This window comes from Notechis scutatus, chromosome 2 (assembly GCF_049901735.1).
Source record: "Notechis scutatus isolate UNSWTSFEM ecotype Mainland chromosome 2, rNotScu1.2, whole genome shotgun sequence".
NCBI classification, from domain to species: Eukaryota; Metazoa; Chordata; class Lepidosauria; order Squamata; family Elapidae; genus Notechis; species Notechis scutatus.
The window spans coordinates 139266313-139293093 of record NC_142010.1 but is presented as its reverse complement, the minus strand read 5'-3'; the positions used below and the strand labels follow the sequence as shown (position 1 = coordinate 139293093).

Below are 26781 nucleotides of genomic sequence, written 5' to 3'. Positions count from 1 at the left end.
ATAACAGCCAGCATGGCAGATCTTTGGCACTATAAATATCACTGAATCTCAGTTCCCATTAACTCTGATTGTTTGCTCTGGTAATGATAGAACATCTGCATGTTACCAAAGTGGTAAATTTTAACTAGGCTCAATAGAAAGTATCAAAAAGATATTTTGCTTTCTAATCATGGTACTACATCTCAGTCACTGAAACTGATGTACCAGGCAAGTTCACCACTGACGATATTAGCTCTGGCATTATTTTATTTTAAATATTGATGTTATTTATGGAACTGGCCACTACAAAATGCAGTAGAAACTCAGGAAGGATCTCTGGATGCAATGCCAAAATGGAATTCACTCATGTCTGGCTGTAGAGCAGCTCAATTAAAAAAAACCAACCCACTGAGAACCAAATAGACTTGACTATGGCTTTCACCCAGGGGTGGGATTCTACCAGTTCGCACCTATTCTCTAGAACCTGTAGTTAACTTTCTAAGCAGTTCAGAGAACCGGTTGTTAGAAGAAATCTGCTTTTGTTCTTTTCAACTTTACAGGCCCGATCCTGTAAGGAAGGCAGGAAGGAAACATTCTGGTGTTGTTGCTTACAGAAACTGCCTCTCCGTAACTAACTGATGATAGTTATCATTGCATTTTAGCTATTTTAATTCCTCATGGTAACTCTGGCTTGCAGGTATTTTTAATCTAATGATTGGTATTTATAGGGCAGCTTTTTGCAAGCAAAGAAGCTTTTTGTATTTTTCTACAGGTAATCCTTGACTTACAACAGTTCATTTAGTGACCATTCAAAGTTACAATGGCACTGAAAAAAGTGACTTATGACCATTTTTCACAGTTATGACAATTGCAGCATCCCCACAGTCACGAGTGGCCAGGCGAGGAGAAGCGCCCCTTGATGTGAGTGATGTTGAATTGGCCACACCCACCCAGTCACATGACCACCAAGCAACGCCCATCAACTAAGTCACGCCCACATAACCGGTTGTTAAAAAATTTGAATCCCATCTCTGCTTTCACCCTGACTTCTGAATCACATCTCTTGGATGATTGTTAGATTCCTCCCTTCTTATCCAAGAGGAAAACACATTTTCCCATTTAAACTTTTCCCAGGTAAATTTAAAACTAGAGGAGGCTCTGTGCATGTTTGAAATGCAGGTGGTTATTCAGAGAAACACCTATGACAAAGCCTCTCCCTCTCTTACAGTACAGGTAGTCCTCAACCTACAATAGTTCATTTAGTGATCGTTCAAAGTTACAACGGCACTGAAAAAAAGTGACTTATGACTGTTTTTCGCACTTACAACCATTGAGGATGATCACATGATCAAAATTCGGATGCTTGGCAGTTGACTCACGTTTATGACGGTTGCAGTGTCCCGGGGGCATGGGATCACCTTTTGCGACCTGAGGAGCAAAGTCAATTGGGAAACCAGATTCACGTAACAACCGTGTTACTAATTCAACAACTGCAATGATTCACTTAACAAGAAAGATCGTAAAATGGCAAGAAAGATCGTAAAATGGGGCAAAACTCATTAAACAATTGTCTTACTTAGTAACAGAAATTTTGGGCTCAATTGTGGTCGTAAATCAAGGACTATGTGTGCTTAACAAATGCTGAAGTTTCAAAAGAGATTGGGGTTTTTTTAAATGTGAATAAAGGAGTACTGGAATATTCTTGCTTTGAATTCATATCTCTACATAAGTTTCTTTGTATAAAAATGTACACACACTTAGGGAGTGTGATCAGGGAGAAGAAATTAAATTGATAGTTCTTTTAAGATTGAAGCCAAACGTTCAATTAATATTTTACTTTTTGAGGTTCAGAAATAAAGGAACAAAACAATCAGACGAAGGCAGCGTAGGATTATCTTGAGTGCAAACATTCGCACCGAGAAAACAAATGCCTCAGGGAGATTACCACCCTTTTCCCCCTCTGGTTTAACTGAAGCGGGAACATTTTAACATGCATTCTCCCAAAGTGATCCTAAAAAGGATTTACTATCTCCACTTTTTCCCTGATTCTAGCTACTCTCCCTTTTCTTACAGGAAAAGTAATAATACATTTAGAAGGCTGGTTTCACTGCTTGCCTTAGAAGCAGATATATTTTACCCACATTCTCAGCATAGTGTCCGGAGAGATTGCAGAACTGTAGCATGCACTGAACATCATTATATATATACCCCACTCTGATTTTTTTTAAAATAAATAAATAATGGAATTTGTATATACATGTTTTCCATAAATACAATTAGGGGTGGGCTGCTGGGGGTTCGCAGGGGTTTGGGAGAGCCCCTAGCTAAGATTCTGTGCAGTTTGGAGAACCCCCAAATCCCACTCCTGGCTGACCCCACCCCTCCCCTCCCCGGAGTCCCCATGTGGCATATTTTGGATGCAGGTAAGTGCAGGGCCTGCGTGGAGGCTGGGGGAGGTCAAAAACAGGCCTCCAGGAAGTTCAGGAAGGCCGGAAATGGGCCCGTTTCTGGCTTCCAGAGAGCCTCCAGAGCCTGGGCAGGCTGTTTTCGCCCTCCCGGAGCCCGGAGAGGGCGAAAACACTCCCTCCCTGCTGCGGTGCAGGAGGCTGACTAGGCCACACCTATCATGGCCATGCAACCAGGCATCAACCAGGCAGAGAAGAACCCTTTGCTAAAGTTTTTGATACAATAATTGCAAACTCTCTCTCTTTTTTTTAGAAGAATGTGAAGCCAGGTGCTAAATGATGTTTTGGGAGTGATAGCGGGGGAACACAGTTCTTAGAATTAAGGAATAAAAAGGTGTCTGAGCATATGCTGAGTTCGGTGTTGCTTTGCTGTCCACCTTTCTCACCAGCCCAATGTTAAAAGGAGGAGGTTTTTTCTTGGTATTACTCTCTGAGTAATGTTGGCTAGTAATTTAGCCTGTGAGAATTGGATGCTCTTTGGGATCAAGCCAGATCCCCTGGATATCAATGCTGAATTCCAACATTACTTTCTGATAATTGCTGTTTTCTTATTTGATCCTACTCCCATGATGAACCCACCCCCTCCCTGAGTGGGTAGAGATAATATAACATAAACAAGAGCTCTTCCCTGCAGTCGCTATTCCCACTTTCACTATATAATCCGATATAACATTTACATATTGGATTGAGGGTTTTATAAATACAGATTGTCCTCCACTTACGACCATAATTGAGCCCAAAATTTGTGTTGCCAAGTGAGATAGCTGTTCAGTGAGTTTTGCTCCATTTTATGACTTTTCTTGCCATGGTTGCCAAATGAATTACTGCAGTTGTTAAGTTAGTAACGTGGTTGTTAAATGAATTTGGTTTCCCCATTGACTTTGCTTGTCGGAAGGCGGTAAAATTTGATCACATAACCCTGGGACACTGCAACCGTCATAAATATGAGTCAGTTGCCAAGCGCCTGAATTTTGATCACGTGACCATGGGGACGCTGCAACAGTCATAATAAGTGTGAAAAACAGTCATAAGTTACTTTTTGCAATACCTTGGTGACTTCGGACAGTCACTAAATGAATTGTTGTAAATCGAAGACTACCTGTGGATAGCAATAGCAGTAGACTTATATACCGCTTCACAGCCCTCTCTAAGCAGTTTACAAAGTCAGCATATTGTTCCCAATCATCTGAGTCCTCATTTTACCCGCCTCGGAAGGATGGAAGGCTGAGTCAACCTTGAACCAGTGAGGATTGAACCCTTGGCAGTCAGCAGAATTAGCCTGCAACACAGCATTCTAACTATTGCACCACCACAGCTCTGGTACCCAACTGGCTCAATCCCCTCCCTGATGGTGCTTCAAATTTTTTTACTACCAGTTCTGTGGGCGTGGCTTGGTGGGCGTGACAGGGGAAGGATACTGTAAAATCCCTATTTCCACCCTACTCCTGGGGGAAGGTTACTGCAAAATCCCCATTCCCTCCCCCACCCCACTAACCTGCTTTGCAGCTCTGTTCTCCTCTGCAGGGCAACCAAAGAAGACCCAGCCAATCAGCTGGGACTCGGGAGGCAGAGAATAGATGGGGGGCGGGGCCAGTCAGAGATAGTATTTGCCGGTTCTCCGAAATACTCAAAATTTCCGCTCCAGAACTGGTCAGAACCTGCTGAATGTGACCATCTTTGGTCACAAGTGGTCCATCTGGAGGTCTGCAGGACAAAAATCACCCTGTGGCTTCCTGCTGAATAGTCTGGCTGTCTTACCTTCCTTCCGTTTCTCCTCATGTAAGAAAGCAAGGCCCCCGGCAAGGGATGATCCGAGCCGGATGCTGATATCCCAGGAACAAATGTGATGGCTGAGGAAGTTCCGTAGGGATCCCTTTGAAGAAAAGGCAACTGGTTCAGTTTAGGCCCAAACACAAGATGGTTGACATCAGTGTTCATCTTTTCGTGACTACAGTGAAGGATGAGTCTGGATTAAGCAAACTGACAGAATAATTTGGGATAATAGGCTCCTCCGATGCCCAGGTATAGTTCCCCCCCCTTCCTTTTGTTTTATTGTAATCGTTATAAATCTTGATAGGTTGTATTATTTCACTGCACAGACTTCAGTGCAGCAATATTTATGTACTATGATTAAAATGTGTAAACGTACAGGTAATCCTTGACTTACGACAGTTTGTTTAGTGACTATTCAAAATTGCAATAGCATTGGAAAAAGTGTCTTATGACCATTTTTCACACTTACAACCATTGCAAGTTCCCCCGTGGTCATGTGATCAAAATTTGGACGCTTGGCAACTCGCATTTATGACAGTTGCAGTGTCCCAGGGTCATATGATCACTTTTTGCAACCAAACAAAGTCCACGGGGAAACCAAATACACTTTAACAACTGTGTTACTAACTTAACAACTGCAGTGATTCACTTAACAACTGTGTCAAGAAAGGTCGCAAAATGGGGCAAAATTCACTTAACAAATGTCTCACTTAGCAACTGAAATTTTGGGCTCAACTGTGGTCGTAAATCAAGGACTACCTGTCCTATATTCTAGAAAGCTTAAAGTATTGAGGATAAAAATTAAATCAATATTAACTGCAGTTGTGAATATCAATATTATAGATTATAGGTTTGTCTGGCTCTTCATCCAAAGTTAAGAATAACATTTTTAAAAAATGGCTTTTAAATTATTTATTTATATTCAAATTAAGGCTTTGAAGAAGGAATGGGAATGGAAGACAACTTACTGGATTGTAGGGAGAGGAACTGCAAACCATGGCATCTGCTTCTGATTGGGCAATGAGGTGATGGCTCAAATTCTCATATCTTATTTGCTTATTAAATGTACTAGTGGGATACAAGTAGTCCTCAACTTACAGCAGTTCATTTAGTGTCCATTCAAAGTTACAACGGCACTGAAAAAGTGACTTCTGGCCATTTTTCACGTTCAGGACCATGGCATCATCCCCATGGTCACGAGATTTACATTTGGATGCTTGATAACTGCTTCATAGTTATGACGGTTGCAGTGTTCCAGCATCATTAATCCGCAGTGGCACAGTGGTTAGACTGCAGTACTGCAGGCTACTTCTGCTGACTGCCAGCTGCCAGCAGTTTGGCAGTTCGAGTCTCACCAGCTCAAGGTTGACTCAGCCTTCCATCCTTCTAAGATGGGTAAAATGAGGACCTAGATTGCTGGGGACAATATGCTGACTTTGTAAACCGCTTACAGAGGGCTGTGAAGCGGTATATAAGTCTAATTGCTATTGCTCACATATGATCACCTTTTGCAATCTTCTGACAAGCAAAGTCAATGGGGAAGCCAGATTCACTTTAAAAACCGTGGTATTCATTTAACAACTGCAGTGATTCACTTAACAAATGTGGCAAGAAAAGTCATAAGATGGGGCAAAACTCACTTAACAAATTTATGGCTTAGCAGCATAAATTCTGGACTCAATTGTGGTCGTAGGTTGAGGACTACCTGTATTATACTGCTGCCTACTGTAGTTAGTTTAGCAATTAACAATTCCTTTTCATCCCCATCATCCCATGCTACTATATGACATTTTAATTTGGAAACAGAGTTGAATACATATCCTATTTTCTAATACTTCAGCAAAACCTTAAGATGTAGAATGTACTCTTTATAAAAATTTTAAAAAGCCAGTAATCTGAGAAGCCAAAAAAATCAAATTTACTCCTAGAAATTCCACCCCTATATCATCCATGACAAAAATAAATAAATTAAACATCTATTCCTGTGATTTTAATGACCATACCCATGTACCTTGGTATACACTGGTGAAAGTTGTCGTGTATAATTTTTATTTATTTATATACTGCCTTTATTGTTTTTACGAATTATTCAAGGTGGTGAACATATCCAAGGCACCCTCCTATTTTCCTCACAACAACAATCCTGTGAAGTGAGTTGAGTGAAGTGAGTTGAAAGAGTGATTGGCCCAAAATCACCCAGCTGACTTTCAGGGCTAAGACGGGACTAGAACTCCCAGTCTCCTGCCTTCTAACCTGGTGCCTTATCCAAACTAGCTCCCTGCCCATAGACACATACAAGATCCCTTTTATTTTGTAACACCTAACCCCAATCACTTTCACCCATTCTTGCCCATGGCTCTTACCAATGGGTACAGTGGCAGTACCAGGAGACCACAGTGTTCTTCACTTGGTCCTCCATATCCAGCAGTCACAAGTCGTGCCACGTTTTCGTGGTTCATCAATGGGAGGCTGTAGACGGCCCACTCAGATGCAAATTGTTGGTGGCACAAAGGAGGAAAGACCTTGATGGCCACAGGTTGCTGGCCGAAGGTTCCTTGCCACAGTTTAGAAAGCTGCCCTTCGTGGAGAAGCTATTCCAAAAAGAATTAGGGAAAATGATTAAATTCCTATCAATGCTTGAGGTAGGAGATGGTTGTTTTTCAATAGTACCAAGAAAGTACAAACTCTTTCCACACTGATCTTATTTTCTATCCCTTAGGACAGAGGTGGGCAACTATGGCCCCTTTATGACTTGTGGACTTCAACTCCCAAATTCCTGAGCTAGCATGGCTTGCTCAGGAATTCTGGGAGTTGAAGTCCATAATTCATAAAGGGGCCATAGTTGCCCACCCCTGTCTTAGGAGGTTCCGTCTGCTGGCTGGGGAATTCTGGGAGTTGAAGTCCACAACTTTTAAAGTTGCCAAGGTCAGATGCACCTGTTATAGATAAAGCTAGCTTTCCAGTGGTGGTATTCTACCGGTAGCTCTGAGGATCATCTGTGAGCGAAGGTTCGCTCTGATGATCAGCTGTTGGGCCCTCCCACCTGCCTATATATGACCTTTATTTCCTGGTTTTGAAGCTTAACTGCTTCGCGCGGCACAGCTGATTGCCAGACGTCAGCTGTTGAAGACACATGGAGAGTGCAGGTTTGCAGGAGAAGGTCAGTATCAAACCCTCTGCGCGCACACAAAGCACAGCCACCAAGCCATGCCCACAGAACTGGTGGTAAGAAAAGTTGAATCCCACCACTGTAGCCTTCATCTGATACAGGTAGCTCTTGACATACAACAGTTCATTTAGTGACTGCTCAAAGTTACAACAGCGCTGAAAAAAGTGACTTATGTCCATTTCTTATGTCCAGTTTTTCGCATTTGCAGCCATTGCAGCATCAATGCAATGATGTGATCAAAATTCAGATGCTTGGCAACTGACTCGTATTTATGATGGTTGCAGTATTCTGCAGTGTTCTGGGGGGTCATGAGGTCCCCTTTTGCGACCTTCTGACAAGCAAAGTCAATGGAGAGGCCACATTCATTTAACAACCGTGTTACTAATTTAACAACTGCAGTGATTCACTTAATAACTGTTTAAGAAGGTTGAAAAATAGGGCAAAACTCACTTAACAATTCTCACTTAGCAACAGAAATATTGGGCTCAATTGTGGTCATAAGTCAAGGACTTCCTGTACTGGCAAGCATCTCACTCTGGTCAGTAGCACATGTTTTTACGGCTGTATAATTTGGTCCCTGATTACTTCTTTAGGATCATCAGGTTGCCAAAATGAGGAACTTCCTTATTTTAGAATTGCAGACATGTAAGGAAACCTCTGACCCAGAGGTGCTATTCAGCAGGTTCTGACCAGTTCTGGAGAACCAATAGTGGAAATTTTGAGTAGTTTGGAGAACCGGCAAATACCACCTCTGACTGGCCCCGCCCCCATCTATTCTCTGCCTCCCGAGTCCCAGCTGATCGGCTGGGTCTTCTTTTGTGACCCAGCACAGGACAACGGAGCTGGAAAGCAGGTTAGTGGGATGGAGAGGGAATGGGGATTTTGTAGTATCCTCCCCCCAGGAATGGGGAGGGAATGGGGATTTTACAGTATCCTTCCCCTGCCACGCCTACCAAGCCACGCCCACCAAGCCACATCATGCCCACCAAGCCACGCCCACAGAACCGGTAGTAAAAAAAAAATTGAATCCCACCACTGCTCTGACCACCCCAACAACTGTTATCTTGGCATCCCCATTAAGATTGAGAGAAGAAGAGAAAAAAGCAAATTATGGTAGGGCTCCCACATCTGGCCTGCAGGGTTCCAGGTGACCTCTAGATGACAGTAGAGAGATACAGAAATTCCAATGCTTGCCATAGAGTGGTCATCTGTTTTTTTTTGCAGGGGATTTGGTAGGCCTAGTGCTGGCGACTCCCAGTGGCTTGGTTCCTCCCGAGATTGAATCATACCTGAATGAATTGGAGATCCGGAACCTCTAGCCTGGGCAATTTTCTCTCATCCTTTAGTTCTGAGCCTATCGTTACCTTGTTGAGTTCTCCAGTTTCTTTTGGTCTTAGTAGCACTGCATGAACTTTCCGATGCCTTAGAACTAAAAGGTCACATAAAGAGATTTGCTTCTCAATGACATACTCCATATTTTTTTACCAATATTATATCCTCCCTAAATTAGGCAAATAGTAATCTATTTGAGAGAAAATTTTTTTGCTATTTAAGGAAAAAGTAAAAGTACAGGGCAGAGAAGCTGTATCATCTGACCATCTGAGCATATAAGAAGCTCCCTTACTTTGCACTTATATGAAATTTCAACTAGAAAAACCCATTGAGCAGCTTAACTCAGTTTGCTAGCGGTCATCCAGATTTTTGCAGCCCAGTTTTTCATAGCCCTGTTTTATATTGAATCGGATCACTGGTCCATTTAGCTCAGTGGTGTCAGCACCGATTGGCAAGTTTTCTGACATTTCCATCAGGGTTTTTTCAACTCTACTTGAAAAACTTGCTGAAACTTGAATCAGGGACCTATTGCATGCCCAACAGGAGCTCCACGACTAAATGCAATTTTATACTCTACAGGTAGTCCTCGACTTTCATTTAGTGACTGTTCAAAGTTACAGCGTCCCTGAAAAAGTGACTTATGAACATTTTTCACAGTTACGACCTTTGCAGTGTCCCCTATGGTCAACCTGATCAAAATTCAGATGCTTAGCAACTGGTTCATATTTATATGATGGTTTTTGGTGTCCTGGGGTCACGTGATCAGGTTTTGCAACCTTCGGATAAGCAAAGTCCATGGGGAATCCAGATTCACTTAACGATCATGCTAGTAACTTAACAAATGCGCTGATTCACTTAACAACTGGGGCATGAAAAATCGTAAAAAAATAGGGCAAAACTCACTTAACAAATGCTTCATTTAGCAACATAAATGTTGGGCTCATGTGTGGTCATAATTCAAGGACTGTCTGTAGGCACAAAACTATGGCTTCCATGTAGTCCTGCGTTCTGCTTTTAAAAGTACATTTTCTTGCAAACAATCATGTGTATATACTCAGGATAATGTAAGATATAATGATGAGGTCCTGGTATAAGGACAGCCTGAAAACAAGGTTGCAGTTTTGTGGAAATATCTTGGGTGCTAGATTATGGTGGATCCTTGAGTAAGATTCTCTGCATTGTTGGCTACCTTTCTTATCACTGCCACCTTGCTCATTGGCCTGCTTTTTTACTTTAGAGCAGGAGGGTCAAACTCAAGGACCGGGGCTGCATCCGGACCACAGGGTGCTTAGATCTGGGCCGTGGGGCTGCTCTGGAAACAGCAAAGGACCAGCCCGTGGTGCCTCTGCCAGTGAAAACGGGCCCTCCCGAGCTCTGTTTTTGCAGGCAGAGGGTTGCCATCACAGCCAGAAACAAAGCACAGGAGCCCATTTTGGGTGATAGAGCACTCGGGCCAGCACAGGTGCCCCTGACACGAGTGATGTCGAGCTGGCCACACCCTCCCTGGCCACGCCTACCCCAGCCCCCTAAAGTCCAACACAATCCTGATGTGGCCCTCAATGAAATTGAGTTTCACACTCTTGCTTTAGAGCTACTATACTTCATCACTTACCAGAAAAGCAAGGACAAGGCCAGAGGTTGGTATTCAGCAGGTTCTGACCCGTTCTGGAGAACCGGTAAGCAGAAATTTTGAGTAGAACCGGCAAACCCCACCTTTGACTGGAGATTTTACAGTATCCTTTCCCCTGCCACGCCCACCAAGCCACGCCCACAGAACCGGTAGTAAAAAAAAATTTGAATCCCACCACTGGGCAAGGCCAGTAGAATCTCTTTTCTGAATCTTTATACAGGTAATCCTCGACTTACAAGTTCATTTAGTGACCGTTCGAAGTGACAGCATCACTGGTAAAAGTGGCTTACAGTCACTTTTAAAAGTTTTTCACACTTACCCCATGGTCACACGATCAAAATTCAGGGGCTTGGCATTCATGAGGGGTGCACCCTGGGATGATGTGATCCCCTTTTGCAACCTCCTGACCACCAAAGTCAATGGGGTAGCCAGACTCACTTAACAACTGGGTTACTAACGGTGACGAGAAATGTTGTAAAATGGGGCAAAATTCTTAGCAGCCTAAATTTCGGGCTGAACTGTGGTCGTAAGGCGAGGACTACCTGTTAAAAGTGGCGAGGAGGAGAGGAGAGGCACTCAGAAGTGGGTTCTTTGGTTTTTCTAGTGTGTCCCCCAAATTTTCACCCGATGGATCTGCTCAGTATTTATATCTTTTCCATCTCATGGAAATACTTCATCTGAACATGTTGCTAGCGTGTTTCTCAGGGGTGTCTCAGGCAGTCGGGGAGCTTTTCTTCACTTCCCCTATCTCAAAGCCAGGCTGGCTGTTGTGCAGCCAACTCTTTTTTAAAAAAAAAACGCTTTCCTTGAAATTGCCCTACCTAGAAATGCCAAGAAACACAGCAAGATCAGTAGGCAGGTTACGCTGATCCAGGTAATCCTGACGTGACTAGGCAAGGAGTCCCCTGCAGAGATAAAACAGGAGAGCATCTTATAAGGGGGGAGAAAAGGGAGGAGAACATTTCACGTTTCAGAGAAGGCAGAGCAATCCCTGGCAACTATCTGCCCTGTAATAGCTGTGTATATATTGTTCAGCATCTTGGCTCAAAGTCTCGGGCCCTCCTCCACATCTCCAGGTGCCTATGGGCCTCCGCACGTCCATCTCCAGCATCTCTGCCCATTGTCAGGTGTCGGCTTCTTGCCATCCTCTCCTAGCCCTTTCCTCTGAAGTTTTAATTAAAATTAAAGCAGGGGAAAGGACGTTTCCCTCCCTCTAAGAAACAGCCCGTTCCTCCTCATCTCCTCAGCCAACATTCCTATGTCCTCCCCATAGGTTTTGAAGTTTTGAAGGTCGCAATATGGCAGCATAACCACTACAGAAGGCTGTGCATATGGGAGTGTGTGTTTGTGTGTAAGCACGGGAGAGATGGTGAAACAGCAGAGCGGGGAGTATATTTTTGTAAAAGGGGAAGTGGAAATTATAAGGACTTTTGATTACAGAATGTAGTTCTCTCTTTTTTTTCCCCTTGAAATGGGCCCAAGCCACTAAGAAAGTGAAAAAGCCAATGACAGACAATGCTTAGGCTGCACAATGCTGAAGTGAGAGATTAATATTTCTTTTCTTGTAGGATTTGATGCAAAGCCCTAAAGAAGGTTGGAATAAGGAGAAGAAAGTCCAAGCTGAGACTTCATTTTAATCGTTGTTCTAACTTAATCATTTTTGGGAATCCGGGGCTAATTTTAATATCAGGGTGGGGGGAATGTCAAAGATGGTTGGAGATTGGTATCAGCAGCAGACAAGCAGTTTCGAAAGCACGGGGCTGTTGGAGATTGGGGGAGAGAGAGGGGATAAGAAGAAAAGCTTTAACCTTAAACTTTAACCCAAAAACTTTAACCTTAGACTGTCTACTATTGACCTCACCCCTTTCCTAAGAGGTCTGTAGGGGGCGTGCATAAGCGCACCAACGTGCCTACCGTCCCTGTCCTATTGTTTCTCCTATTCTTTTATTTTTCTTATATGTAACCATTTCATGTATTCACAACTATGTATACATTTATACTTATTATCTTGTAAACAATTGGCAAATCAAATAAATAAATAAATAAAATAAATAAATATTCTTCAAGTGATGAGGAGGGGCTACTTCCCTTTCTTTCTTTGCTAGGCTCCCTCTATCTTTCAGTTCTGTGTCAAATTAAAAACGGCAAGAAATATTACCCCGAATAAAGGAAGGTTCTGTAATTCACAAGACAAGATAGAAAGGAGGGAAATCTGGGGAATGTCATAGAATCCCTGATAAGTTGGCTTTGAGAAGTTACAGAATAGAATTCTTCGGTTGCCAGATCACGATAGTCATCTTTTTTAATATACAGACTTCCCAATCAACTCCTATGAAATGTAACCCCCTTCAGTGTCATCCTACACGAAAAGCCTAAACGTAGTGGTATCCAATCTGATGTCCTCTAGAAGTGTAGGGACTACAACTTCCAGAATTATTTTTCTTATATGTACCCATTTCATGTATTCACAACTATGTATACATTTATACTTATTATCTTGTAAACAATTGGCAAATCAAATAAATAAATAAATAAAAATAAATAAATTCCCAGTCATAACCCACAAAAAGCAGCAAATAGGAGGATTTACTCCTGTTCATAGTGCCCCCTCTTTCTTGCCTCGAAAGGGCCTACCATTCTATAAACAGGAGTTTTGCAAATGAACCGTTTTGTTGGTAGGGCTTCTGTACTTCAAGAGAAGGTATCGTCATGCCCTGTGTATCCTTCAAAGAGGAAACAAATATATCCAAACCTTCTAGCTTCACAATGGAAAAACGACCATTTCTTTCCATCCTCTCTATTGCTTCACCAAACTGATTACTTTTAGCAAAGTGATTGGATTATTATCTGGACCCTTTGGGAAATTGCAGTCGGACAAAAGCTTAATCTGAAAAGCACGCTACATTTGAATATTCCCAAGAGAATGATCTAGAGATGGAACAAAGCAAGGGTTAAATCCAAGGATCCCATTAGGAAACGGATATGAAGCAGAGAGGAGTGCCTGCCTTTAGGATGAAATTCAGGCATATACTATTATATTTGTTGCCACAAGAGAGGAAGGTAACTTTTCCGCCTCAGCTGCTAAAATCATAGTTGGACTTTGCATTTTATACAGGTAGTCCTCGACTTACAACAGTTCATTTAGTGACCATTCAAAGTTACAACGGCACTGGAAAAAGTGCCTTATGACTGTTTTTCATACTTAGCCATTGCATGATCCCATGATCAAAATTCAGATGCTTGGCAACTGACTCATATTTATGACGGTGGCAGTGTCCCAGGGTCATGTGATCACCTTTTGTGACTTTCTGACAACCAAAATCAATGAGGAAGCCAGATTCATTTAAACTAACTTAACAACTGTAGCGAGACATTTAACAACTATGTCAAGAAAAGTTTGTAAATGGGCAAAATTCACTTAACAACTATCTCTCTTAGCAACATAAATTTTGAGCTCAATTTTGATCATAAGGCAAGGACTAGTTGAAGATAGGGAAAATGAGAACATATACTGGTCAGCAAATCCACACGCTTTTAAACTAATTCAGTTAACCTATTTGTATCCTCCTTTTTAAACTTAAGTCAACATTCAAGCTGTCGCTCTCTTGAAGTCAAAACTCGGTCATTTTCCACCCTTTACATTTTTAGCTGTAAGTTTAAGAAATTAGAACGAACCTGCCTCTTATTATTGTATATGTAAAGTGGACTATGGTGATTTACAACCGGAGAAATTCAGAACAACAACATTTGATCCTAGCTTGCCTACCAGTAGATACCACTCTACTTCCAGAACTGGAAAACCCAGGAAGTCAAATGCATACCATTCTCTTCCATGTCAGCCAAACTGGAAGTCCCAAATTGGCTTAGCACATTTCTTTAAGGGGAGAAAATTTTGTTTGGGAGCAGCAATCCTCCTTTCCACCTGAGAGCAGCCAGGCAGCTTGCCTTCTTTTAGTAGGCTGTTATCAGCCTGACTCAAGAGACCTGGCGTGGGCTTTCTCTAGGCATCCTCAAGGTCTCTCCTGAGTCAAGTGCTCTTCTCAAACAAAGGCAACTCTCCTCCCTCCCACCATCTATCCACTCACACCCAGCTCTGCATCTCTTGGTGAGCTTGCAGGAAGGGGGGAAAAAAAACCCCAAAGAGTCTCAAGATTTGCAGGAGAAGATTAAAAACAGGAAGAAGGAGAAAGAACTGTGAAAGACCATCTGCATAATAGTAGGGGCAGAGATGGAGGGTGAGCACCAGGATTCTTATATACTTAATTTCCCTGCCACCTTATTTATTTTGCTGTGTCTTCCACCTGCGACCCATAAATCCTCCCCCATCTTTCTCTCCCCCTGTCCCACTCAGCATTTCCTCCCTGACCTCTGACCCCCCCAGACTTCTTACCAGGTTTCTTTCCAGGCTCGGCGTAGCTGATGTTAGCGTTGCACAGATCAGAGTGGCACCTACAGGACAAGGTGATGGCAGCCGAAGAGCGAAACTCACAAGCTGGAGAATCACAGGCTTCCTTTTCACTAATCCAGCAACCTGAATGGAGATAGATGGATGGGGGGGAGAGGGAAAGAAGCGAGGAGAGGAGGGGAATTCAGGAGGACAAAGTTTGTGAGAGCTTCTCTGCAAGGACTAAATCTTACCCCGGCAAGTGTTGGAAAGGAAAACAGAACAGAACAGACCCAAAGGTGCTTTTTCAAGAGGCAACTGGACTTGCTTGTTATTCTTTGAAGACGTTTCGCCTTTCATCCAAGAAGCTTCTCTAGAACTCGGATGAGAAGCAAAATGTCTTCAAGGAAAAAAAAAATAAAGAAAGTCCAGTTGCCTTTTGGAAAAAAAAAAAAAAAAAAAAGCACCTTTGGGACAACCATGGCCTGGATGACTGAGAATCTCCATAGTGTAGACATTTAGAACAGAACCGAATAACAGAGTTGGAGGGGGCCCTGGAGGTCTTCTAGTCCAGCCCCACTGCTCAAGCAGGAAACTCTATACCATTTCAGACAAATGGTTGTCCGGCCTCTTCTTAAAAATCTACAGTGTTGGAGCACCCACTGGAGACAAGCCATTCCATTCCAAAGAGTGTGTGAGATTTGACCTGCCTTTTATTTGAATCCCGACTTCTTCATTTCTCCAGCCTACAGTGTTAACGGTATCCACATGCCCTCCACCAAATTGTATTATTCGATAACTTTTCTATATACATTGGTGCTTTCTCTTTCCTTCTTCACTGTAGTTGCAACAAGCCCTACGTTTCTAACATACTGTATTTTTCGCGACAAATTAAATCTTACAGAAATTTTAATTTCTGTCACCATCAGGCTCAGGACCTCAAGGTTAGAGATTTGTTCAAGTCTTAAGTCTTGAATGAAGTATGTACATTGGCACATATTTATTTAGGAAAGGTTCTGAGGCAGAGAGGATGGTTGTGGCCCATCCTTAGTTTTGTTGCAAAAACATACATAGAGGTACTCCTTGACTTACAATCAGGAGTGGGATTCTACCGGTTCGCACCTATTCGCTAGAACCAGTTGTTAACATTCTAAGCAGTTCGGAGAACCGATTGTTAGAAAAAATTACTGGCCTAATCCTGTAAGGAAGGCAGGAAGGAAACATTCTGGTGTTGCTTACAGAAACTGCCTCTCCGTTAACACTTATAACATTCTTGGCGGGACTGGACTTCCTGTCTCAGGAACTTCTCTGGAGTTTTTTTCCCCCCTCCTTTGCTGGTACTTTGCTTGTGTGGAGTGACCATTCAAAGTTACAGTGGCACTGAAAAAAGTGACTTATGACCATTTTTCACACTTATGATTGTTGCAGCATCCCCACAGTCACGAGAGGCGAGGCGAGGAGATGTGTGCCTCGATGTGAGTGATATTGAGTTGGCCACACCCACCCAGTCACATGACCACCAAGCCATGCCCACCAACTAAGCCACACCCACAGAACCGGTTGTTAAAAAATTTGAATCCCACCCCTGCTTACAACCATCCATTTCAGTGACATTCAAAGCAGGAGTGGGATTCAATTTTTTTCACAACCGATTCTGCCTTCCTTACAGGATTAGGCCAGTAATTTCTTCTAACCACCGGTTCTCCAAACTGCTTAGAATGTTAACAACCGGTTCCAGCGAATAGGTGCGAACCTGTAGAATCCCACCCCTGATTCAAAGTTATAATGGCATTGAAAAAAAGATGACTTACAACGGGTACTTATGATTGTTGCAGCATCCTGCTTGCTTAAAATTCAGGCGACTGGCAACCGGCATCTATTTAAGACAGTTGCAGCATCCTAGGGTTGTGTGATTGTCATTTGCATTCTTCCCAGCTGGCTTCCACAACAAGCAAAGTCAATGGAGGAAGCCAGATTTGCTTAACGACTGCGTGATTTGTTTAACAACCGTGGCAAAATAGGTTGTAAAATCAGGCCTGACTCAGTTTAGAATTGCCTTGCTTAACAATGGAAATTCTGGTCCCAGTTGTGGTTGTAAGTTGAGGACTACCTTTACCTACATACATTTGGGAGAGGCAGTTTGGTGTAGTGGTTAAGGCAGGGCTGTCAAACTCAAGGCGCGGGGAGCCAGATCCGGCCCGTGGGGTGCTTAGATCTGGCCCATGGGGGTGTCCTGGAAATAGTGAAGAACTGGCCCACGGTGCATTTGCCAGTACTGTATGCGGCCCTCCTGAGCTCCGTTTTCACTGGCAAAGGGTTTCAGGAAGCCATCCCAGCCAAAAAGAGAGCTCGCAAAGGCCATGTGTGGCCTCTCCGAAGCTCCATTTTCACTGACAGAGGATTGTAGGAGGCCGTAGCAGCCAAAAATGGAGCTCGGGAGCCTGTTTTTGCTGGCAGAGTGCACGGGCCACCACAGGCGCCCCTGACATGAGTGATGTCATGCAGGACACGCCCCCCTGGCCACACCCTCCCTGCAACTCCCCCCCCCCAAGGTTAAACAGAACCCTGATGTGGCCCTCAATGAAATCCAGTTTGACACCCCTGAGTTAAGGCATCCAGTTAGAAACCAGGAAACTCTGCATTCTGGTCCTGTCTTAGGCATGAAGCCAGCTGGATGACCTTGGTCCAATCTCTCTCATCCCTAAGGAAGAGGCAATGGAAACCACTTCTGGAAAACCTTGCCAAGAAAACTGCAGGGAACAGTCTAAGCCAGGGGCCTCCAACCTTGGCAACTTTAAGACTCGTGGACTTCAACTCCCAGAGTTCCTCAGCCAGCTTTGCTGGCTGAGGAACTCTGGGAGTTGAAGTCCACGAGTCTTAAAATTGCCAAGATTGGAGGCCCTGGTCTAGGCAATCTCCAGGAGTCAAAAACTGACTCAAAGGCATAATATAATATACAGTTGAAAGCAGGGGTAGGCTGCTGGGGGTTCGCAGGGGTTCGGAAGAGCCCCTAACTAAGATTCTGTGCAGTTCAGAGAACCCCCAAATCCCACTCCTGGCTGGCCCCTCCCACCCCTCCCCTCCCAGGAGTCCCCACGTGGCCCTTTTTCGATGCAGGAAAGTGCAGGGCCAATATGGAGGAGGGCGAAAAATGGGCCTCCCAGAAGTTCAGGAAGGCCGGAAATGGGCCTATTTCCAGCTTCCAAAGAGCCTCCGGAGGCCGGGGAGGCCATTTTTGCCCTCCCAGAGGCTCGAAGAAAGCCTCTGGAGCTCAGGAGGGTAAAAACGCCTCCTCCCGCTGTGGTGCAGGAGGCCAACTTAGGCCACGCCCACCCAGCAACCAGGCAGAGAACCCTTCGCTAAATTTTTTTGAAGGCCACCCACGGTCATAAGTCACTTTTTTCAGTGCTGTTGTAACTTTGAGCAGTGACTAAACAAACTGTTGTATGTCGAGGACTACCTGTCCACCAGACCTGGGTATTTTACAGACCATCCTGGCCTTTTGGCTGTCCCTTTCTGGTCTGCACGAGGCCAGTCAGAAATTAGAAATCCTACGTAAATAAGATGTAATGTGCATTCTTACCAGTAGCAGCTAATCAAAACCTTTTCAGCCTATTGGTTCGGCCCTCCATAACAGTCCCAGTTTCTCAAGTGGGAAAATTAATTGCCCGCCCCAATGATATACAGTATATGTGCAAGAGAGATTTCTGTTGATAGCTTGCCCCAACGCAATATTCAGGGGGGGGGGAGACTCATACGAAGAAGAATCTACAGAGTCACTCAATGGAAAATCAACAAAAAGTTTTCCCGCCCAAAATGCCCGTGCCCTCTCAGACCTCTTCGGATGACCTTGACCTCTGTTAGTATCTCTGTTTCCTTCAAACCAGATACTCTCCTTCTCTAGAAGCATTGTGTGGCGTCCGACTTAGCATTCCTTGGGGAATCATAGTCTAATAATTGGTGAAAGGAATCCCATGGTAGAAAATAAGAGCCTCGGTCTTTACATGGAAAGATCAGGAAATGCTAAGCTCTCCCGCTCAAGTCTCTGGTAGCCAGCCCAGTGCAAGTGTGGCTGTTAGACAAAGAAGGCAGGAATGGTGGGGGGGGGGTTTGCTACACACTTGCATAGTGCGTACTCTGACCTTATCTTCCTTGCTGCTCTCCATGGTAACTGCTGCTCCCGGGCGGGATTCAGTTGGAGAACAGAGAAAGCAGTAGATATCTCTGTAAAAAGAGCCAGTTTGCAGTCTTTTTCCCAGGGAGGGATGGGCCAAAAATAGACTGGAATGTACTGGGCGAGATCTCTAGATGACTTGCAGAAGATGTGCAAAACGATTGGCTTTTCAGTTTAACTCCAAAATCTTTTGCTGGTTGCTGAAAGCAAGAGAACCTCCTTGGAAGCATGGGGAGGGGGGATTCAGGGGAAGAGGAAAATCAGGAACTTGAATATTTGGATGAAGAGGTTGAGAGTTTTGCTCTGGCTACTGTGAGAGATTCCCAAGTAGAGCAAATACTCATACTTGCCATTTAATGTGTTTACCTGTTGTGCTATGTTTATCCCATTGTTCATCTCAGTGCATATTTGCTCAGCGAGCTACTAGTCAAACACTTAAGTCCTAAGTACCACTTAAGTCCTAAGTAGTGAATCTTAAGGATTTAAAGTTGGGGATTTTTTTTTTTTTTAAAGACCATACAAATCTGGAATCTCTTTTCAGTCTGCTGCTCTGCAGATATTTTGGTGTATAACTTCCCAAATTCACAGATTAGAATTATAGCCCAACATGCTTATTGAGGAACATATTTCTAGAGATGCAAACACCCCCTCTATTTCCTAATCTCTCTTTCCTTCAAAAAGGTAAAGTTAAATATTATTAGAATAGCTGACACCTGGGTGATTGTGGTCAAAAGAATAGAAACGTGAGAGAAGCAGATTCAAATCTTCACCCAACTATGAAACTAATTGAGTGGACCTCAACCAACTAACTAGGCATTATTTTCTTAGGCTACTGTACCTTCAAGAGTTGTTAAAAGGAGAAGATGAAATAGACAAAAGTCCTGCTAAAGTGAGTTCCTTTCAGCAAGAATGGAAGTAGAACAATCTCTCCAAATAATCTCACTATGTCTAATAAAACATGATTGATGTACCGCTTAATAAGAAACTTCAATATTTGAGCAAAAGATCATAAAATGCGCCCACCTCGGAGATACAAGGTCTACTTACAACCTACCATATCTCTTAGGTTTAGGGAAGATGAGTTAAAACAAGCAGAAGTGTAAAGCTACCAATGTGAAAAGGTTCCATTTGTTGTTGGCATGCATTTGCAAAAGTAAGTGAATACTTGATGTCTACAAATTTCAAGGGAAGAACATACATTTCAGTGAGGCAACCTCAAATTTTATCTCTTTACTTCCTATACTCCAACAGGGAGTATAATTCAGCCATTCAGCTGGAATCAGCCAGAGGTGAGACATCAGTTGACCAAAATGCATGAACAGATCAATCCTCAGAAACCTTATCCACACATACAGTGTCTTTAAATTTGATGCATGTCAGACAAAGAACCACAGAAATAGCAGTTGCATCTTGAATTTTGCCCTCTAGACTCAATCCCCATTTCCAATCTGGGCTAGTATGATTGGTTAGTAAAATTTTAAGCTGATGAAACCTACTTAAAAAACATACCCTGTGCTTTATGATCTCCTGCTTTATGGCAAAAATATAAAAGATCCTGAAATGTATACTTTTGAACAGGAGCAGATGACAGAATTATTTCCCTAACTCACATATTCTTACATTAAAAAAAAATCCCACTCGCCTTTGCTAGCAAGAAACAGAAAATACTCAACGTGCTTGCTGATATTCTGCTTCCATTTCACCCTCGCTCCCTCGTTCCATCTTCCATTTGTCCTCACCTTGCACCTTGGCTTGAAGTTGTCCTTGGTTCAGGTCCCAGATGCCAAAACAGCACTGGTTGTGAGGACACTGGATCGTGCCATTGCGGCCATCTTCCAAGATTAAGCCCTGAAGATGCTCCAGTCCCTCAGTCAGAGCATTGGATCCATAGGAGACACAGCTACGGTTTTTGCTCAGGGCATCCATATACCTACTTTGCTGTTCCAGCATAAAAAGCCAAAGGAGAAAGCTGTGGAACCCCATCTATCTTCCAACAGCACCTGGTCTGGGCATATAAACCCAGCTTGCCCGCTTTGGTGTCTTTCCTCCGGGCCCAGGTGGGAAGGACTTGGCAAGCTCCGGTGTGTGGGATGGGACTGACTCCTATCAGCTAGTGACCACAAACGAACAGGGGAGGGAGGCAATGAATGTAGTCAAGGAAGGACAAAATGAACCTCTACTAGATCTGCCTTTATTCCTATGTTTCTGAGATACCATAGAAAGAAAGAAAATCACCTCCCACAAGACAGCTGCGTTCATCCTAGGAAAAACAACTCCCCTGCAAACTCAAGGAGAGAATTTGAAATGCCCTAAGTTGAGATATCAACTGTATAGGCCAAGGACATCTTTTCAGGTTTAGAGACACATGTGAATGATGCTTGTGGGAGGCAGGCAGAATAACATTTGGAGGTGGTTATCAGCAAACATTAAAACCCACTTAGATGGATGTATTTAATATGTCACAACGTGCATGTTTCCAAGACTAGAATTTGGAGGGGAAGGACAGAAGTACAGTATTATCAGTATGGGACAATCCACCTCCCATTTATTGTATCTTGGTTACGCATGTCTAGGGTATGTAGTTATTTAGCTTTGTAGAACCAGTTTATTAGCTAGAACTACAGATGACCTTGAGAAAGTATCCAGCTGCTTTGAAACACTGATTAGAATTGGGGATGTGTCCCCTCCCATTTTGACAGAGTTCTGACGATAGGAGCGCTTCAGCACTATAATAATACTGCACGTTTCCATCTTATTCTTCTTCACATTTAATTTTTTTTTCTTATTTTCTAAATTTGAGGAAGGATAATGGCTTCAAGTATGCTTGTCATTCAAGCATGACAAGGAAACAGCTTACTTAAGAATTTGGAGACCTCTCATCAGTCATAGTAGATTGTTCTGAGCTATTTGGCCAACTGTAGGCCAGCTCAGCCCAGCTGTATACAGGCAGCCTTTGAGAAGCCTAAACTTGGGTTTGACTCTCATGTATAGGCTAGGCCAGTGATAGCGAACCTTTTTGTTGTGGTGTGCCGAAAGCGTGCATGCATGCCGGTACCTACAATGCAATGCGCCCCGCCCACCCTGCGCATGCACATCCACATGCAACACCCCCACCCCGCCCTCTTACCTGCACTGCAGGTAATACCGGAAGTGCCTATTTTCAGCCTCTGGAGGGACTCAAGCCTGGGGAAGGCCATTTTCGCCCTCCCGGAGGCTCTAGGGAGGCCTCTGGAGCCCCAGGAGGCTGAAAATGGGCCTGTTTCGGCACTTTCGGTATTTCCAGAAGGCCCGTTTTTCAGCTTCCCGAGGTTGCAGAGGCTTTGCTCGAGCCTCTGGGAGGGCGAAAACGGCCTCAAACGGGCTGAAAATCAACTGGGAGGCGTGCACATGTGCAGTGCAGATAAGTTTGGCTGGGGCTCACGTGCCATAGGTTCTCCATCAAGGGGGTAGGCGAATGTCTGTCTAGAAGCTAGATTAACAGATTAACAGAATTGAAAGGGACCTTGTAAGTTATCTAGTCCAACCCCTTGCCAAAGCAGGAAACTCTACACTATTTCTGACAGGTGGCAGTCGAGTCTCTTCTTGAAAGCTTCCAGTGGTGAAGCTCCCACAACTTTCGAAGGCAAGCGGTTCCATGGGTTGATTGTTCTCACTGTCAGAAAATTTCTCCTTATTTCTAGGTTGAATCTCTCCTTGATCAATTTCCATCCATTATTCCTTGTCTGGCCTTTGGGTACTTTGGAAAACAGGTTGATCCCACTCGTCTGTGTGACAGCCCCTCAAATATCGGAAGACTGCTATCATGTTTCCCCTGGTCCTTCTCTTCACTAGACTAGCCATGGCCAGTTCTGTAACAGTTCTTCATATGCCTTAGTCTCCAGTCCCCTAATCGTCTTGGTTGCTCTTCTCTGCATTTTTTCTAGAGTCTCAACATTTTTTTTATAGTGTGGTGACCAAAACTGGATGCAGTGTTCGAGATATCCCAGTATTGCCAGAAATGCTGCCTTTACAACTCCTTGGATTCTTTTTTTTTTAAATAAAGTTTTATTTGGATTTTCACACACAAAATACAAGTAAAACATCTTTTTTGAAAATAGCATGGTCCCGGGTTGAACTTCTTTATACAGACACAAAACTCAATTTCATGTTCCTTTTTGTGTTCTATTCCATATCTATATTATTCTACATTTTCTATATAGTTTTTCCCCTCTTTTAATTTTCTCAATTTTATTTTGATTATCTCATCTCAATTCAAATAATTATATTTATACTTTTGTCTGTTCTGTTTCAATTTCATATTATCTTTTCTCATTAAACAGATTTTCTCCTGTAGTTACTAATTGGAGTATGACACCTTTATATCTTTTAATTACATCCATTCAACTCTTATTTAAACTTCAATATATACCTTCAATATAATACATAATACATAACTTCCAATCGAACTCTGCTTGGTACATTCTTATAATACACACTATATTCTTTAAAAAAAAAAAGGATTGTAAATATATGTAATTATAAACCCTCATTCCATTCCATTCAGTTCTATCATTAATAATCATTAAAATCTTAACATGTTTAACACTTCTTTTCAATTAAATATCATACTTCCATAAAGACACATATAATCTCCATAATTAATTTTTCCCTTATTTCTCTTCATGTATGTTTTGTAAATCATTAAATATTCATTTTGTTACATTTATTTATTGACAAGCATCCACTGAATTACGATAGCTATTTTATCAAACATTTTAATCATATATTGTTTCATATTTTCTAAAATTATTTCTGTTTCTAATATAACAATACTATCTTATGCCTTTGCAGAATCCCTTTTTTCATTAAATTTTCACCCATTATCTCCAAATAGGCCCTGTTTCTCTATATTTTGTTTCTGTCCTTTATAACTTCTTTTCTTTTCTTTCTTCCCTCTCATCTTCTCCCTCCCCTTTTTATCCCCTTGTCTCTCTACTTCTAATTCTCTCTTCTGCATTTCCCTCTTCTGTTGCTTTCTGATTTTGTACTTATTTTTCACTGTTTTTTTTTTTGGAGTTGTTTTTCCCAATCTTAATCTTTCCATTCTCTTCCCCCGCTTTCCTTCCCCCCCAACCTAAGATTACTTGTTCATTAAAGATGGCTTCTTCTTTGTCGCAATCTTCTTGTTCTGCAGGCATTTCTTGTTGTTTCTCATAATTCCAAATCTCCATTTCTAAAAACTGAAATACAAAGCCAAAAGTACGTCTCCCTTCTTGTGCATCTTCTTTGTACTTTTTAAGTTCCATTTTCAGTTCTTCTAAAAGTGGAGCCATTTTAAACAGTTTTAAACAACCACCCGATTGATTTTAGTCATTCAAATACAATAACCAAAAATCCAGAAATCTTCAAGTAATCCAAATAGTCCCAAGTTATATCTTCTTATTTCTTTTTCCACTTTCTCTTCCTGGGGTTTTTGTTGCGATATTTCAGTTAGAATGTATTTTTTGGAAGTCTTGTTGAGATTTTGCTGTAAGTTCTTTTTAATTCCAGGCAGTCTCCTCCCTTCCAGATCCTGCCCTTTTATTCTTTTTCTCTCCTTTCCTGTTTTCAAAAGCTTTTGATTATCCAGAAATCTTTATTATCCCTTTGACTTTTTATTTTCAGCATTAAATGCCTATTAATGTCAAAGTGGATTTTTTTCCAATTTCTTGCTTAAGTCTCTTAGCTGTCAGTACAGGAAAAGGAGAAAAAAAAACCAAATCTTTTCCCTTTTCTCTCTCCTTCGCAGCTTAAAAATCTTCTTAGGGAACAATGTTATTGTTTTTTTTTAATAGTTTCAATTCCAGGGTACCTTATTTGTTGCTTTTGCTGTTTGACCCGGTCAACCAAAACTTTCTCTTCTTATCTTCCTCCTGCACATTCTTTTCCGGTTGAGTTCTTCTTTGTGGTGGCCATTTCTGACCACCGCTACAACCACCTTCGGGAAAAGGAGTAATGGCCAGCTGGGGAGGAGAGATGCGGCTCTCCTCAACCCTGCAAGCAGTCTCCCCCCTCTTCACCACCTCTACAGGGTGGCTTAGCCCCAAAACCAGCCGGCTGGGGGCGTCCAGCGGCGAGCACAGATCGAAGCCTCGCAGAGATGAGGTTTCGGTCTGTTGCCAAAGAAGCTCAAACTGGAAGTCCACAACTCTTTGGATTCTTGACCATTGTAGAATTTGGGAGATGTAGTTGAATCTATAGGACCCCAGGTTGGAGGGGGCTGATCTGGAGAACTGAGGCACAAGTCCAATTGTGGCTCCGATGGAATTAATTTCTCTTGGGTTTTAGCTCATTTTCTGTATAACAGTTCGAATCCCTAGCGCCATGTAACAGAGTGATTTCCCGTTACTTGTCCCAGCTTCTGCCAACCTAGCAGTTCGAAAGCATCTACAAATGCAAATAGAAAAATAGGGACCTCCTTTGGTGGGAAGGTAACAGCGTTCCGTGCACCTTTGGCATTTAGTCATGCTGGCCACGTGACCATGGAGATGTCTTTGGACAGCGCTGGCTCTTCAGCTTTGTAACGGAGATGAGCACCGTCCCAGAGATGAGAGTCAGCAGGTTCTGACCAGTTCTGGAGAACCGGTAGCAGAAATTTTGAGTAGTTCGGAGAACTAGCAAATACCACCTCTGACTGGCCCTGCCCCCATCTATTCTCTGCCTCCCGAGTCCCAGCTGATTGGCTGGGTCTTTTTTTGTTGCCCTGCACAGGAGAACGGAGCTGGAAAGCAGGTTAGTGGGGTGGGGAGGGAATGGGGATTTTGCAGTATCCTTCCCCTGCCATGCCCATCAAGCCACCCCCAGAGTCAGTAGTAAAAAAATTTGAATCCCACCACTGCACCACCCCCTAGAGCTGGGAATGACTAGCACATATGTCCGAGGGGAACCTTTATCTTTACTTTTACCTGCATAACAGAAATCCCTCTGTATTGAAAAATTCAGGTACACAGACACATGCATAAAACTCTTTCATAAAATAGGCACACCACACAAATGGACAGAGAATATAATGACTGCGTTGTGACTATTACTCTGAAAAGCCACTTTCAGTTTTTAATTATTGTAGAGAGAGATGAATGTCCCTGTGTTCATTACTGTTACAATCAGAAGTTTCAAGTGATGTGGAAAAAAATTATGGTCAGTTGTTACATACACTGTCTCTGTACAGGTAGTCCTCGACTTACGACCACAGTGGAGTCCCAAATTTATGCTGCTAAGTGAGAAATTTGTTAAGTGAGTTTTGCCCCATTTTATGACTTTTCTTGCCATATTTGTTAAGTGACTCAGTTGTTAAATTAGTAATACCATTGTTAAGTGAATCTGGCTTCCCCATTGACTTTGCTTATCAGAAGATCACAAAAGATGACCCCAGAATACTCCAACAGTCATAAATATGAGTCAGTTGCCAAGCACCTAAATATTGATCATGTGACCATGAGGATACTGCAGTGGTCGTAAGTATGAAAAATGGTCATAAGTCACTTTTTTCAGTGCCGTTGTAACTTCAAATGGTCACTAAATGAACTGTTTTTAGCTGAGGACTACCTGTACACGAGGTCAGCTACAATGTAATGTCAAATGTTTTCTTATGAACAGGTTACCGAACAGATGATGATTTGAATGGGTATCTGATGGCAAGCACTATGTGCTAATCATGTACTTCCGCGAAAGGACACTTGTGTAAGAAGATAAACTATTTTTTATGAAATTTATCATTAAAAATCTGCTTTTGGGCATTGGAATACATTCCCGTGGCAACTTTTAAAAAATTAAAAAGGCAAGACAAGAGGTAACAGATGGAAACTTGTCAAGGAGAGATCCCGCCTAAAACCAAAGAGAAATTTCCTAACGGTGAGA

At 42.7% G+C, this 26781-nt stretch overlaps 1 protein-coding gene across 1 annotated transcript in view; it reads right to left on the bottom strand.

Annotated features, from left to right (window-relative positions):
• Positions 1 to 20862, bottom strand: part of AMHR2 (anti-Mullerian hormone receptor type 2) — a 33744-nt gene extending 12882 nt beyond the window's left edge. The window contains exons 1-6 of the mRNA XM_026677311.2: positions 20646 to 20862; positions 14739 to 14879; positions 11170 to 11253; positions 8676 to 8815; positions 6581 to 6808; positions 4203 to 4317 (exon numbers count right to left, since the gene is read on the bottom strand). Of these exons, the coding sequence (XP_026533096.2) occupies positions 4203 to 4317; positions 6581 to 6808; positions 8676 to 8815; positions 11170 to 11253; positions 14739 to 14879; positions 20646 to 20856 (919 nt within the window). The 5' untranslated portion in view covers positions 20857 to 20862. The remainder of the gene's footprint in view (positions 1 to 4202; positions 4318 to 6580; positions 6809 to 8675; positions 8816 to 11169; positions 11254 to 14738; positions 14880 to 20645) is intronic.
• Positions 20863 to 26781: the final 5919 nt, after the last annotated feature.